Source organism: Podarcis filfolensis (genome assembly GCF_964270895.1).
Source record: "Podarcis filfolensis genome assembly, chromosome: 7".
NCBI lineage: Eukaryota > Metazoa > Chordata > Lepidosauria > Squamata > Lacertidae > Podarcis > Podarcis filfolensis.
In genome coordinates this window covers 63521481-63537424 of record NC_139603.1, presented here as the reverse complement: position 1 = coordinate 63537424, position 15944 = coordinate 63521481, and the positions used below count along the sequence as shown (strand labels likewise).

The window sequence follows — 15944 nt, the reverse complement described above, 5'->3', positions numbered from 1 at the left end:
AAGTTGCTCACAATAATAAACGTTATGAAGAAAGATCTACTTACACAGTCAACTGTTCATCCCATTTTGGATTTGAGGAACTGTTAGATTTAGACGTTTTCTTAACTTCACTATCAGCTACTAGTTCTGTATAGATGGCAGTTCCACCAAACCAGTTCTTTTTTCTTTTCAGTTTGGCACTAGAAACTAACAAAAACATTGCTTATAACCACTGGAAAACATTTCATATTGTACAATGACAAACATATCTATTAAATAATCAATTGAAAAAACAATGTTTGCTTTCTCAGCTTCTGTTGAAAAATGGAGCAGTTCAACTCAATGTGTACTCAATGACAAGTGAAGAGGCATAGCCATACAGCTCAACCCCCAATAGGTCACTGCAACAGTACAAATACCACCTCTAAAAAAATATGAAAGAATATCACTAAAAGTATCTGTATCACACTACTCTTCCATTGTTCTTAAACAAATCAAACATCCTCTGGTCTCAGAGAAAAGGCAGAAGGATAGCAGAACTTTTTAGGCACCAGGGAAAAAAATCCAGATAGGGATGGTACTAAGTGTGCCTTCCTGGGACAGCATTCCATAAACAGGAAAGGAAGGCCTACCGTCTTCTGCACCTCCCTCAGAGGGGACACACAGAGAGAAGGACCTTCAACCTAATGTTCAAGTACCCTATTTCTGGCAGTTTAAAAAAAAAATCAAGCAGAACACATTTCATCTTTCATCTTAGGGCAAAAACACTGCCAGGGGCAAGAGGGGATGGTGTGGAATAGCAAAAAGTGCAGATGTTTTAAGTGTATGGCTATAGGGGAATACTACTTCTGGCTCTCAGGAGCTTTGGTTTAATATTCAGCATAACTCATTTAGAATGTCAATATATATACCTATGATATGCAGTGCTTTTTTCTTTAAAAAATGTTTAGGCGTACTCTCATTTTGACTCAAGAAAATCACCATTTTATAGTTCAAATCATGGGAAATAAATACAGTAAATGGACAAAAGTACAAAGATTCACAAAATGTTTAGGGGTATGCATACCCCTGTGTATCCCGGCGGGGGGGGGCACTGATGATATGTATACAAACAAACAGGAAAGGGCCACTGTATCCTTCAGAGGCACTGTATAACTCGACATTTTAAAAATTATGGGTCAGTAAACTATTATGAATCCAATACCCACATGGGCCATTTCAGTACTAACATAACAGTGATTAACATGTAGTATTTGATTCCCCCAGACCTATTTTTGAGCATGACACCATCAACTGGGCATCACTGTGGCAAAACTGATCATAAACTTAAATACACTTCTAGACTAAACAATAGATTATGCTGTTCCGTTTCAAAGTAAACTCCAGCTAAGATCTAATTAAGTTATACATGAGATGCTCATGTTCTTAAGGAAATAAAGTTCACCTCCCTCTTGTTTCTCAGTGGCCCTGTATTGCTTCTTTTCTGTCACCACTCTCTATCTGAAGAGTTTGTTACTAGGGAGTGACTGACAAACTATTATTTGTACTTGCCATGTAAACCAGGATTAAAACACAGACTGTGATCCTGGTTTGCAGAGCAAGCACAAATTACAGTTTGCCAGTTTTGATATAAACAAACTTTGGTTTGCCAAAAAACAGGAAGTGACTAAGTATTTTGAGCACATAAGGGAAGGAAGGAATACACACATCCAAGGCTCCTTCTAGGCTTGTTCTCATAGTGCCAAACCATGTTGAATTGTATGTGGGAGATGGCACGGTTGTTGAGCTTTTTTGTGGAGGATTGCCCAGAGTTGTTGTGCTTTTTTTTGGGGGGGGGGATTACGTAGGGTTGTTGAGCTTTGTTGAAGGGGGGGTTGCCGAAAATCCACACGCGTCCCAAAATCTGCCTCACATCTGTCCCATCGCCGGAACAAACTGCCAATCGCCCACCCAACTGCCACAGTGTCAGCCAATCAACACCAGCCATTGTCGCAGCAACCAATAACACGCCTAACAGTCACTGACAGCCATGGCAGCAACCAATCAAACGTCCACCCTATGCACTATCCATGTATAAGATGGTCCCCACTTTTTTGCATAATTTTTAAAGAAAACAAACTAGAAAAGTACGGTATTACAAACTATTAGGAACACACCTCTCATTTTCCCTTTTTCACAAATGTATAACTTGACACTGCTACTTATATGTATTGTTCATTATCTATTATATTTTAGTATGTATTATATATTTCTTATTATTATGAATTGTATTTATATAATTTTTAATTTTTGTATTGTGTGGATATTATGGATTTACATTATCTTGTTTATTATGTTGCAAACTGCACTGTAGCGTTTTGACGAAGAGTAGTATATACATTTCCTAAATAACAACAGTTTACTGGACAGCAGTAGTTCTAGTCTATTGGAGTTAAATACAGCAGAATTACACTACTGGTGAACCCTGAAAGCAACTATAATCTCAGCCACTGTTCTGTATCAAATTAGATTGCTTTTTAAAATGGAAGATTTCAAATGCAGGGTCATTCAGCAGAAATTGGCAGGGAGGAAGAAGGATTGTTGGACATCTCTAAAACTAGAAAAAAAATGTAACTAGATTTCCTGCCCATCCATGCATACCTTGTTACATCATTTGTGAACTTCAATGACATGGAGTTAGTTACCAGTCAAAGGCTCAAAGGAGTGAAAGGTATTTGGCCCCAAGCCAACTGGGCCTTTCATAAGTTGCTGTGTTCTTGGCTTCTCAGGAGACCAAAGAGCTAAATAAATGTAGGCTGACATTGCCAGGTAAAATGACATCTCAGACTGTTACTGTTTCAGAGTTTTAAAGTACTATTGAGGCTTTGCAAGAATTACTTATTGGATTTGAGGCTCGAAAAGATAACTTAAAGCATTTGTGTCTATTGAGATAGTATATGTGAAGTTATTCTAAAATGCTATACAAATATTTGCCATTTTTCAGCTAAATAAGCTCTCAAAGTAATATACAAAAGTAATACAGAGTTCACTTATTACACTTATATTAATTAAGAGATCTATCTTCCAGTAACCTCAGGTTTAAAGGATGACCACTGAACCATCCAAACAAGCTATACTTTCCTGGTTTCCCAGGAAGATTGTAAGACTCATGAGATATCTGCAGTTTCTTCAGCAGTAACAGGTATAGCTAATAGCCAGCTATTAAACATTGGACTATTGCTGTAATTTTATGATTTCAATATAAACAGACAACAGTGCTGGATGAAAAATTGCTTCACTCCTATACACAAGATGTTTGTGTTTATGGCAGTGGCAATCCACCCCACAATTTACAGACAAGCTCTCTTGCAAGAGGGAAACAGTTGGGATCCATTTTACTGAAAATTCAAAACTAGCATGCTCAGTGGAAAATAGCAGTGTCCGTAAGCCACAACATAAATGGATTGACAAAAAAACAAAGATTGCTCCATCTGCCATTTCTGCAATGCACACTCATCAAGCTTTTACGGAATCAATTCTGTCCTTTCTAAGGAAGATAATTTTTAATTATTTTAGACCACGCAGGTAATTAATATAAAATGACTTTGCATGTTTCTGTTAGGTTTTCCAAATGTATAATAAGTTTGTGATTTATAGTTCTATATGTTCGTTGTAATCAGTGGCTAAACAATCAAATGTATACTAATGGTTAACCCTATTCAATGTATGCCACTTCCTACGTAGTCAAAATGACACCATCCACAAACAAGAGGGAGGCATCAGCAGACTTGGAAGAACCTGAAGGCTTGCAGAAGTGCAAAAAATACAGGGAGTGGCCCACAAAAACAGGACTGAGCAGGCTCAGTGGACGTGTAATGCTGGTTGATCATTTGGGGGTTTGGATGAGACAGAAAACTAGAAAGGATAGAGAAATGGAATGGCAAGAAATCTGAATGGGAGCACTCCACTGTACTGTTAATTACTACTGTACTAATATCCATAAGTGTAACAAGGAAGTCTGTTCTTAGAACCCAGAAGACCATTAATGGAAAATACCAACATCCTTGTTTAGGATTACAAAACTGAAAATCTGTATGTATACACAACAGAACCACTAAAGGGAGCTATACAATTTTCTTGACCCACCCCTCTCAGTGGGAGAGGAACAGAGTCACAACGAAAAACTATGGCAATACACTTCACTGTGCATACACAAATTATACCTTCCATTTAAAGAGACAGAGAAAACTAGAAGGACTGGATCAGCATTGACTGGTCACCTTGAAGCAATTTCTGCTCACCAAAGGTGAATAATGGCAAATTACAAGTCTGTGCTAACAAGACGGCATTTAAAGGATCAGGTTTATGATTTGCAAATTTTTACTTACTAGTTACTTGCATTTGCAGTCTTCCATGATAGTTATTACTGCTTCCAGATCTTGGAGAGGCTGCAGCCATGTCAGAGGCTACAACTTCAGCCTATTAAAAAAGAAAGAAAGAAAGAAATCTTTGACTACATGCACCAGCCACCAGTTTCAATGGCACTGACCACTTTAATATATACTAGACTCTTTTTAAATAAAAAGAAACATTTTACTTTAAATTTAGTCAGTCTTTCAAATCTGTCCAAAAATTAACAAATTGTCAAAAAGTGTATCAACTCACCTGCCCACATATATCCATGTCACAAATTATTAATACAAATATATACCCTTGTTTTACAGTAAATCTCACCACATTTTCAAGAGTTCCTCCTATATCCCCCATGCCATGCTTCCAAATTTTCCAGGAGCATCTGACAGTCTAATATTGAAAACAGACACAAGAGCCAAACACTTGCACAACCCCACACTACATAAAACTTTCAGGAACAGTTTTCAGCAGGCCTGTAGTGCCCCTTAGGTTCTACACATAGTACTTTTGATTCCAGATACTATGTTCGATTCAGGTAAATTTGGTATGTTGAGGACTGCAGAAAACACACATAACAGGATATGAGAAGAATAAGGAACAACTGTATGTGCTAAATGCCACAGAACAATGCTGTATAAACACCGCAGTGATATAACTGGTATGATTAAACAAATGACCAGTTCACATGCTTATCAGAAGAGATGCTCCAAAATATGGCCAAGTATAAATATCTACATCGGTACATTGTAACATGTATACATTCTGCACAAAGTCTTCCCCATTTCTGAAAGAAAATTTCATGCAGATCATTTATAAATATATCACCACAGACACAAACAGGATTTTGTGAAACTAGCTTTCCCAAACATCTAATTTTTGGTGATAACCATGAGAACAAATCTTTCTAATAACTGAGTATCAAGAATGATGAGTTTTAGAGAGCCCTATAAAGTTCTACACTGTCTACCACCAAAGATATTTTAAAACAAAACCAAACCTGTGGGGCCAGGCCAGACAAGAAACTGCAGTTACCCCATCCCAACCACTTGCAATTGCAGTTGGTTTATCTAACTATAACCAACCACTTCACAAATCACCCCACCCCTCCATCCAAATTAGCCTTAGGGTTTGTTTGTTTGTTTTTAACTAGAATATCTGAGCAATTAACCACAGTTGCTTAACAGACCTATTTCAACTTCACCCTCCCAATATTTTCCAAAATTCACCTGGTGGCTTCCCAAGACTGTTCACTAGCCTGCTCTCTGCCCTTGACCTTCTCCAGTTGCTGGGCCATATTCTATAAAAAGACTATGCTAAATCTATGCTTGACAATCTATCCCAATTAAAAATAGTGAGGATTTACCATCTTTCTATAACCACATGCATCTGTCCCTAAATGAAATTAAAAGCAGACAAATAGCAATGTTTGGGGCACTTATGCCTAGTTACTAGAATTATAGAAAAAGGCTTTGGGCAATGAAGAGTGGGCAAGGAATGCTTTAAATAAATACAGAACTAAATGTAATTACAAAACACAGAAACTAAGGTAAATAGTATGGTAAGTTAATGATTTAAAGACTATCTAAAATGTATGGGTACCTAAATAATAGAGCAACACAGTGAATCAAGGAAAGATAAACAGTTGGCACTCATAAATGCAAATGGGGAAGATGTTCAGTTTGATCATGAAAAAGGTATCAAAAGTAATGATGATGATGATATAGAGTTAGGACTGAGTAGTAAGGTGGACAAGTTTTCTAATGATTCTAAATTGTTCAGGGTTGTTAAAGCAAAGAAGAGATTGCGAAGAGCTCCAAAAATACATCTCCAAACTGACTGAACTGCAAGTTTAACACTTTATGTAACACATGCATTTTGGAGCAAAAAATCATAATACTCACATACATACTCATGGGGTCTGACAGGTCATGGCGGATCAGAACCAAGACCTTATGGTCACAGTAGACAGTTTGATGAAGAGGTAGACACAGTGTGCAGAAGCAGTGAAAAGGTCAATTTCCATGCTAGGGATCATTAGGAAAGGAATTGAAAATAAAACTGCTGATATCATAATGCAGTTATACAAATCTATGGTGCAGCTGCATCTGTAATACTGTATACAGTTTTGGCTTCCACACCTAAAAAGAATATTGTAGAGATGGGGAAAGTACCAACCAAAATGATCAAGGGAGTGGAACAACTCCCCTATGAAGAAAGGTTGCAACATTTGGGACTTCTTGTTTTTGGAAAAGGTGAGTAAGAGGTGACATGATAGAAGTTCATTAAGTTATGCATGGCATGGAGAAATTGAAAAGAAATTAGTTTTTTCTCCCTCACTCATAATGTGTGAATTGTCACTAGAATTTGTGAACATCCAATGAAGCTCAATGTTGGAAGATACAGAACACATAAAGGGAATTACTTATTCACATAGAGCACAGTTAAACTATGGAACTCACTCCCACAGGAGGCAGTGATGGTTTTAAAAGACAAGTTCATGGAGGAGAGGACTATCAGTGGTTACCAGCCATGATGGCGATACTCTGACTCCACAGCTGGAAGCAGTAATGTTTCTGAAAGAGGACAGGTTGCTGTAATAGATGAGCCAGCAAGTTCTTATGTTCTTGGTTGTCAGATGAACCCCTGGAATAGCTCAGTCAGTAGAGCATGAGCCTCTTAATCTCAGGGTTGTGGGTTCGAGCTCCATGTTGGGTAAAAGATTCCTGCTTGCTTTAAATGATTTACATTTAAATGCATCTTAAAATGATTTATGCGACTTTTTATTTTGTCTAGAATGTCATCTCTCGTCACCACTATCAGCCTCAGTTCGTCATATTCCCTCCCTGTAAGAGTTAGTTCAGGCACTAGGACAGAGGTCCCCTGTCCCTCAGACACTGTTGGGGGCTGGACTATAGTTTGAAAAAAATATGAACGAATTCCTACGCACACTGCACAGATTTTATTTGCAGTGCACAAAAAGCAGGAAAAACAATAGAATGTTTAAAATGAAGAATGATTTTAAACAACATAAACTTTTCAACTGCGCTGAAACTGAAGTTGTTTAAAGACAGAATGAGATGTCTGGAATCCAGGACTCTTTTGAAAAGTGTGTTTGGAAAACTCAGGAACCCAGATTCCCTGCAAATCAACTACAATTAAAGTGTGTGTGTTGGGGGTTGTAATAAAAGGCTACAGCTTTTTGCGATTTGTTCACTGGAGAGTTCCCCCCAGCTCTCCCCCCATGGCCGTCACCACACGCCCCCAGCCTCACACAAGCAACAACTTGAGAAAGAATGAGAGAGAACAGGGGACAAATCTTTCTCCTGTACACAAATCCCCATTCCCCAATTCTTTCTGTGGTGACACACGCGCCTCCTGAACTCCAGGAGGCTGGCATGCAAGTTTGAGGTCGGGGAGAGAGGAGACGGCGGGTAAAGCCCCGGGGATGTCCAAGGACACCAGTTGCTGGCTGAAAGCTCTTAGCAAAACCTCGGAGAGAAGAGAGAGAAAAGCGACAACTCCCCTGGAAAAGTTGGTAGAGTGAGAAAGAGCCGTGAAATATAATAAAATTAAACCCCGAGCTCTCCAGAACTGATGACAAAGCAGGCTTCTATTTCCCCCACCATGGGACACGGGTGGCACTGTGGGTTAAACCACGCAGCCTAGGACTTGCCGATCGGAAAGGTCAGCAGTTTGAATCCCCGCGACGGGGTGAGCTCCCATTGTTCGGTCCCAGCTCCTGTCAACCTAGCAGTTCGAAAGCACCTCAAAGTGCAAGTAGATAAATAGGGACCGCTCTTCAGTGGGAAGGTAAATGCCGTTTCCGTGTGCTGCTCTGGTTCGCCAGAAGCGGCTTAGTCACGCTGGCCACGTGACCCGGAAGCTGTCTGCGGACATGCGCCGGCTCCCGGCCTATAGAGCGAGATGAGCGCGCAACCCCAGAGTCTGTCACGGCTGGACCTGATGGTCAGGGGTACCTTTACCTTTATTTCCCCCACCCCGCAGAAAGTGACCCAAAGGCAGTGCCCCACAGCTACAACAAGGCAGCAGCGGCAGCTGCAGCTAGAAGCAGCCAGAGGAGTGGCCAGCCCTAGGTGGCGGTGGCCGAGGACTGGAGACGTGGGCAGACCACCATGCTGGACAAAGGCGTGTGGGCTCTGGAGAAGAGAGGGCACCGCTGGCCACATGGCCCAGCAGAGGACGGCAAGGGCACCTTGCCACGTGCAGTAAGGCTCCCCACCATAGCCAAGTCCCCACGGCTCTACTGGGGAGAAGAAACTTTAGGTGCTTCGGAGGGGAAGACGCGGTGGTGGCGGCCTCCAGGAAAAGCAGGAGCAGCCTGGCAGGGCGGAGCTGGAGCCCTGCCTTCGCTTCCGTCTCTCCAAGCACGCACGATCCTCCCTCCGGGCGGGGGAACCCGGCAGGTGCATCTCGTGCCAGGCAGGCCCATGTCCGTCACCCAAGCGGGGGGGGGCCTTCCAGGGAGCCTCCTCTGCTGCCGCCACCGCCACCACCGTTTCTGCCCTCAAAGCCTCCCTTACTAGGCCAAGTCCAGGTCAGACAGATCTCCAAGTTGAGGTTGATGCACATCTGGGCTTCCCTGTTCTTCTGCTTCAGCTTGGCCTCCAAGCAGGACAGTTTCTGCTCCAGCGAGGACGATGCCATCTTCCCCTCCTCCCTCAGAGCTGCTGATGCTGCCGACACCACGCAGCTAGAATACACAAACACCGCAGTGCGCACGCGCCGAAAGGACCAACCAGGCCACCATATTATCCGCCTCCTCCCACCGCAAAGGCTCAGCTCCACTTTTGCCCGCTGTGCTTGTTTTGCCTCACAGCTTTTCCTCGCTTTCCGCATGCACAACCGCTGCCTAAGCTTAGTATCAACATGGCTGTGCCTTCAGTAATATTTTGGACATTCTCCTTGCTAGTACTCATGCATCTCGGGCTGGCCGGGTTTAGGAGGCTGGTGGACTGGATCTGGCCTGCAGACCTTAGTTTGAAGACCCCTGCACTAGGATCTACCCTTTATCTTCCACTGACAGCTGCAAAGAAGTAATTCAGCGTCTCGAGAATCTCCTTATCCTTCTTTAGTACACCTTTGACTCCCTATTCATCCAAGGGCCCAACAGTTCCCCTATGCTTCAGTTACTAAAGTATTTACTGTATACAGCTTCTTGTTGTTGGTCTTCAGGTTTTTAGCAATGTGCTGCTCAAATTCTTTTTTAGCATCCCTTACTGTCTTGATTGCATTTGTTTTGCCAAAGATTGTGTTCCATTTTGTTCTCTTCATTTGGACAAGACTTCAAATTTTTGAAGGAAGCCTTCTGGCCTCTAATACGGCTTTTGACTCTGCTCGTTAACCACGCTACTATCCTCTTGTATGTTTCCTGAGCTACAGTATACACTGCAGTTGAACTTCTAATGTTGTGTTTTTTAACAACTCCCAAGCATTTTAGTATATTTGGCTTTCAATTTCCTTTTTATCAATCCCTTCATTTTAGGGAAGTTTCCTGTTTTGAAGTAAAATGTGACTGTGTTAGATTTTTCTTGGCAATTGGCCATGTACATGTATATTCAATTAAACAGCACTATGGTCACCACTCTCAATTGGTTCAACAACACTTACATCTCACACTAGATCCTGGGCACCACTCAAGGTTAATTCCAGGATCACCACCACTCTGATCAATTGCATGACCAACTGTTCTAGGGCACAGTGATTTAGTGTACAGGCAGCCCCTTGTTTATGTGGGGTTACATTCCAAGGCACCATGAGCAACAGTGAAATCACGTATAACTGAAACCCACTGAAAAAGCCTGCAAACACCCCACCATTTTAGTGATGTTTCAGTAATGTATTTATGATATTTCTGGATTCGGTGCAATATGCAGTCATGAACATTTAGAATTTGCACAAACAGTGGGCTGCCTCTATATAAAAATTTTACCTCTTGGTCATGACTGGAACACATATAGAGCCAGTCTATGTATGGGTAATTGATGTCACTCATCACTACAACATCTGAATCCTTAGGATGCTTCCTTGATTTTATTCTTCATCTCAAGATATCCTGAAGAATTTTGATCAGGGGAGTGATAATATGTTTTGTACTAAATTACTAAGTGGCCCAGTATCACCAACCACAAGAGTCCTGTGGAAGGACCTGCCCCTTCAGGGATTTCTAGCTTGCTAGTCTTAATGTCCTCTTTGATGTCCAGAGTGACACCACCTCCAGTATGTCATTCCCTGTCCTTTTTATACAGTTTATATTCAGCCAGAGATAACCATGTCGCACTGGTGCTATGTCTTGTCCACTTAAATTTTCATCAGCTTTCTCAGCTTCATCCCAGGATGGAGGATCAGTTCCAAATAGGACTCTCCTCAGCTAAATCCTATGCATGTTTACACAAAGTAACACCAATTTAATTCAATGGTCCTTCCCTCTACGTGTGTACAGAACTACATCCAAGCAATATCACAATTGTTTTTTGAGCCATTCCAAGGCATTTGCTACTAACACAGTCAGCAGTATATCTAAATCATCTTTCTCAACATATTACTTTAGATAGGCTAGTAATATTTTCTTTGGATCACAATGATCTGTTATCCTGTGATTTTTTTTAAACCAAGATTACTCTCCAGAATTTTTGAATAACCAAACATAACCAAATAAATTCATGAGTTAAATTCAAGCTAATTATGAGTTATGAAATTGACTTGTTTAACTATCCTTGTGTGTTTTAAGCCATGAACCCTGTTTTATATGCAACACTAAGCCATTGAAAGCACAACTGAACAGAGCAGAAGTCTTCCTCCTAGCCGTACCACAGGAGAAGGAAGGTGGAGCATGTGAGCCCTATACTTCACGTGATCTTTTGGAGGCTCATCCACAGAGCCATTATTACATGTGAATCAGGCAGCTAACCAATTCAAATTTAAGGAGCAGAAGCGGTGGAATGGAGTGGCATTGCTTACCTGACTACCTAACACAAAGTAAGGAGCAGGAAGGTGGGTATGATGTGGGTGCAGCAGCAGAGTTAATTTGCCTCACCTTCACGTTGCCCACTGCCTCATCCCTCCTGTTGGTTCTCAGAAGCAACCTCCACACTGAAAAGCCAGGTAAGCTAAACTGTCCCACTCCACCAGCGGCTACTAGTTAAGAATAGTGGAGTTTAACTTGCAAGGTTTCATTTTAACAAATTTATTTTAACATAAATTCTTAATAAATGACTTTTTAAACCCAAGTATATCAAACATTGATTTTTATCCACCATGCTATAAGATGAACTCACAGGACACACCACATTATCTTACTCACAGTTTCCACTGCCCCATTACACCTAAACAGCAATAACATGAGAACTCAACCACTAACTCAGGGATGGATGGTACCTTTTCCAGGCAGAGGGCCTCACTCCCTTCTGGGCAACCTTCTGGGGGCCACATGCAAAAGTGAGAAGAGCAGTGAACATTTCACCTTTGTATGATAGGATTATTTCCATGCACATTTACATACCCCTCTCTATTCTCTATCCAGGCAAGGAAGAGTCATTATCAGAGGCAAAGGACACATTTCAGCAAGGCAGAAACACTCAAATATAAAGCAATATGGTAAAGCAATACCAGTGAAAGGTGTGATGTGGGGAGAGGGGTTGTGGCCTGCAAAAAGTCTGGAAGGCAATGTTTGGCCTGAGCCTGAGGTTGCCTAGCCCTGTTCTAACTGTCCCCAACCTGTGTACACACTCAGCTGATTTTCATTTTTTAAACAGAAACTCAAAGATTAACACTTTAACCACTTTATTTAGAGGATCATCTTAAGCACCAAGTTTATGCTGATACTCAAGTGAAGAAAGGGGCTACAAATCCCACTGGTCTGAGCATACTTAAATCTATTTTATTTAAATCAATGTGACTTACAATCTGCTCCTATGCATGCTATGGAAGTAAATCAAATTATGCTTAATACTCCAAAGTATGCATAATACTGCAATCTTAGGTGCTTAGCTTTGGCTAGACCATGCCTAAAAGGAATATTACATAAGTTACACACATTGTAGAACATGGCTAGAGAAACCTCTATTTTGGCTAAGCCATGCTTACCTGCCAGTCACGTGATGTCCTATATGTCAGGTGTGAGCTGATAAAAAGGTAATGGGCCAAAATGAGTTTTAAAGCCCCATCAATCATCTGCACACCTGGCATCTGAAGCATACCTGCCTTTTCAAAGTGTCATGTCACCCAATGTCATTGTGAAGTCAGGTGATTGGCAGAGGACAGCCCCATCCACCCATTGAATTAGGCCTGGGGAGCAGGGTTAGAAGACATAAGGATTCAGATCCAGTTTCCTATTGCAGAACATTGGTCTTCAGTTCCTTGTGTTGTAACCCAAAAGTGTTGTAATCCAAAAGTAATCATGCCACCACCATTTATTTTTAGGGCTTAGCTTTAACAGAAAAAGCAGATATTAAGAGACCAAATGTAAAGGAACTCCATTATGTGGAAGAAGGCATTGTGACAGCTACAGCATGTTTCTACTTTATCTTTTAGTGTGTATACTTTCCCAACAAATCAATGCTATACATTAAAAATCCAAAATTTAAAGTAGCAGTAAAACCAATTAACACGAAAATAACAGCAATAGATAAAATCCTAAAATCATCCAAAAGCTGACCAAATTACAACAAAAAAAAAACCTGGGTTTCCCTGAAGATCAGCAGAAATGGAGCCATATGAATTCCCTCAGAGACGGCATTTCAGAAATATGGGTTTGTACTCAACAACCTGACCATTTTTATCAGTGGACCACAGAGAAGGGCCTCGGATGTCAATCTCAGGTTTCTAGCAGGTACTTATTAATGTAGGCAGTCCTTCTGACAGTCTAGACCCAAAGTCTTTACTATTTTAAACACCATCACCTTAAATTGGGCCCAGAGGTGAACAGGCAGGTAGTGTAACTGGCGCTGTAATAAGATAAGAACGCTTGACTCCTAGAAGTGTTCTTGCTACCACATACGTGGTGCAGTAATTGAAACTACTGTATCATCTTTAAGAGAAGCTCCATGCAGAGTGCATTCAAGTAATCCAACCTGAATGTAACCAACACAAATGACACTGAGGCAAGATCTGCCTCCTCTGGATAAGACAAAACAGCTCAAACTAGTTAAAACACATGGGCCACCAATGTTACATGTGCCTCCACAGATAGCACCAAGTCCAGGAGCACTCCCAAAATGTTCACTTGGCCCCTTAGGGGGAATACAATGCCAACTGGATGTGCAGTTTTCCCCAACTCACAGCACTTTTGTCTTGTTGTTTAACCTCATCTACCCAAACACTGCCCCCAGGTATCTGTTCAGGGTTTCCTTAGGATAAGAATGTGGAAAAGAGAGATGGAGCTGCATGACCTCACTAGTAGTTTCATGTATGTTAAAAAGTATGGGAAATAAAAAAGGACCGTGAAGAATGCCAAAGGACAATAGGTAGAACATAAGTCCTCCAGCACCATCTTCTGAACTGTAACCCCCATGCAGGAACAGTGTCCTCAAGTGACATCTGAGACAGACAGCCATGGTCAATGATATAAAAAACCACTGAGAGGTCCAGAACCAAGGAGATTGTGCTCCCCCCATGCCCATTCTCTAGCACAAGTCATTCACACATGCATTTTCTGTCCTGAACCCAGACATGTAATCCCTGACCCAAATACTCTATTCTTCCATCCCAACAGAGTTGCTTCCTTTTTATTTACTCCTTAATTTTCCTGGGTTTTTAAAGAAGCATTTTCCTGATCTTTCCATGTAGCTCCTGAGCAAGTGGAAGGGGAGTATTTTACTTGAGAAAAAAATGATTGATGTTCTCCCTCACCTCTTCTTTCTGATTATATGGTTTGGAGAGATTAAGTTTTCCCCCCAGCTGCTTAAGGAAAAAATAGTAAGCTTCTGCCAAACTTATGCATGGGTGGGGGGCATACTACAGTTGGAGAGAAATAGGTATTCAGATCAGTGCTGTATTAGTTTGTTGTATGTTTTAAAAACCTCTATATACTTGAGATCAACCAATCAAATCCAATGAGGCTTACATCTGGGCAGAACAGGCCTGCAAATTTTAACATTAGTGAAAATTGAAGCAGGGCAGTCTTTATTTTGGATCACTCAATCTGGAACGCTTTTGTCTCTAGCATTTCCAAAGGAATGTTGCAGGAAATAGAAAGGTTTCTCATCCTGTGTTAAATCATGGTTTAGAAAGACATGCACAAAAAGAAGCAAACCTTGGGCTCCCACTCCCCTTCTTCCATTTTCTCCTCCTACACAGATGGAATAGAAAGACTATGGAAACTTATTTCCTGTTTCCTATAAACATGACTTCTTATTTTGCCTGAACTGGAAATAATTATTCTTATTTAAACTGACTGTTTAGCACTGTTGGTGTTAAACTGTGATCTACCATTTAGACAAAATGTAAAGTTATAGTTAAAAGAAATTAAAATAAAAGCTTCCAAAATTCTCCTGGCCATGTGGGTGAAAATAGGGGCGCACTCAAGCCTGAGGTTCACTGTGGCTCTTGTGTTGAGGAAAACCTTTGTTTAGTGTGATGTCTAAATATGTCCTAGAAAGTCCAAATAAAATGATTCCATATTGCAGGTTGGGGTTAAAGATGGGTACTGAATCTGATGAAAACTACTGCTGTAGAACACCTGCATGTCAAAAAAGCAACATCTGAACATGTACAGTATTTCGGTCTCAAGCCATGGTCTAAGGCACATAGTGTAGCAACTGCACTAAAAACATGTCTGAGTATAGCTGGCATCTCATGAATACCCTGGAAACCCTTGGCTTCGCAACAGAAAAACAGAATATGATATATTTGATTCATACTAGAAACTTAATAATAAAATACTCAACAGTGCACATTCAGCCATGTAGATTTACAAACACACAGTACTTGAGCACTAATTGTAATAACTTGTAGAGTTGTTAACATTTTGGGAGAGTTCAGCTGCATAAGACTTAGAGCAGACACTGTCACATCACCTCAACACTGAAGTATTGTAAGCCTCTATTATGCAGGACCTTCCTTGTTCTGATCGAGTTTCTGAAGAGTCCCATTACCGTCCTATTGCATAACACTATCTTTTTTATTATTAGCATTCGTTAAGGCTACATCAAAAGCCCACTTACTTGGAAGCAAGTCACATCAGATTCAGTGCGACTTAACTTTCAACCAAGCATACAACAGAATCCAGCTGCAAACAATATTATTTCAGATACGTGGTGGAATACGCGGTATTCTGGTAGGAAGGTATGATCAACCGTCGCAGGCCTTCCATTCCCTTTGCAGCAATAGAGAAAAGCAATGTTGTGCAGTATTTTGGGCAAAAAGAGGGAGGGTGATAGGACGAAGCTGGGGGGCGGGGGAGAGAGAGAATGACAGGCTGCAGAGTCACAGTAGGTCATCCCAAAGTGAGAGTGCCTCTTCCTTCTTCCTCTACCCCCTTTCCAAGAACGAAGGTAAACAGCAATCAAAATGTAACTAATATTCTCCTCCCCCTTTGGATCGAGAGGCAGGGGGCC

At 41.1% G+C, this 15944-nt stretch overlaps 1 protein-coding gene across 4 annotated transcripts in view; it reads right to left on the bottom strand.

Annotated features, from left to right (window-relative positions):
- WWP1 (WW domain containing E3 ubiquitin protein ligase 1) overlaps positions 1-15944 on the bottom strand; it is a 45473-nt gene that overhangs the window by 28489 nt on the left and 1040 nt on the right. For 2 of the 4 annotated variants that reach the window (XM_083623244.1, XM_083623246.1), the window contains exons 2-3: positions 4347-4437; positions 45-186 (exon numbers count right to left, since the gene is read on the bottom strand). In XM_083623244.1, the coding sequence (XP_083479370.1) occupies positions 45-186; positions 4347-4416 (212 nt within the window). In that variant the 5' untranslated portion in view covers positions 4417-4437. Of the gene's footprint in view, positions 1-44; positions 187-4346; positions 4438-15551; positions 15731-15944 lie in introns of those variants that run through there. The other 2 variants (XM_083623245.1, XM_083623247.1) reach the window with 2 other exon arrangements.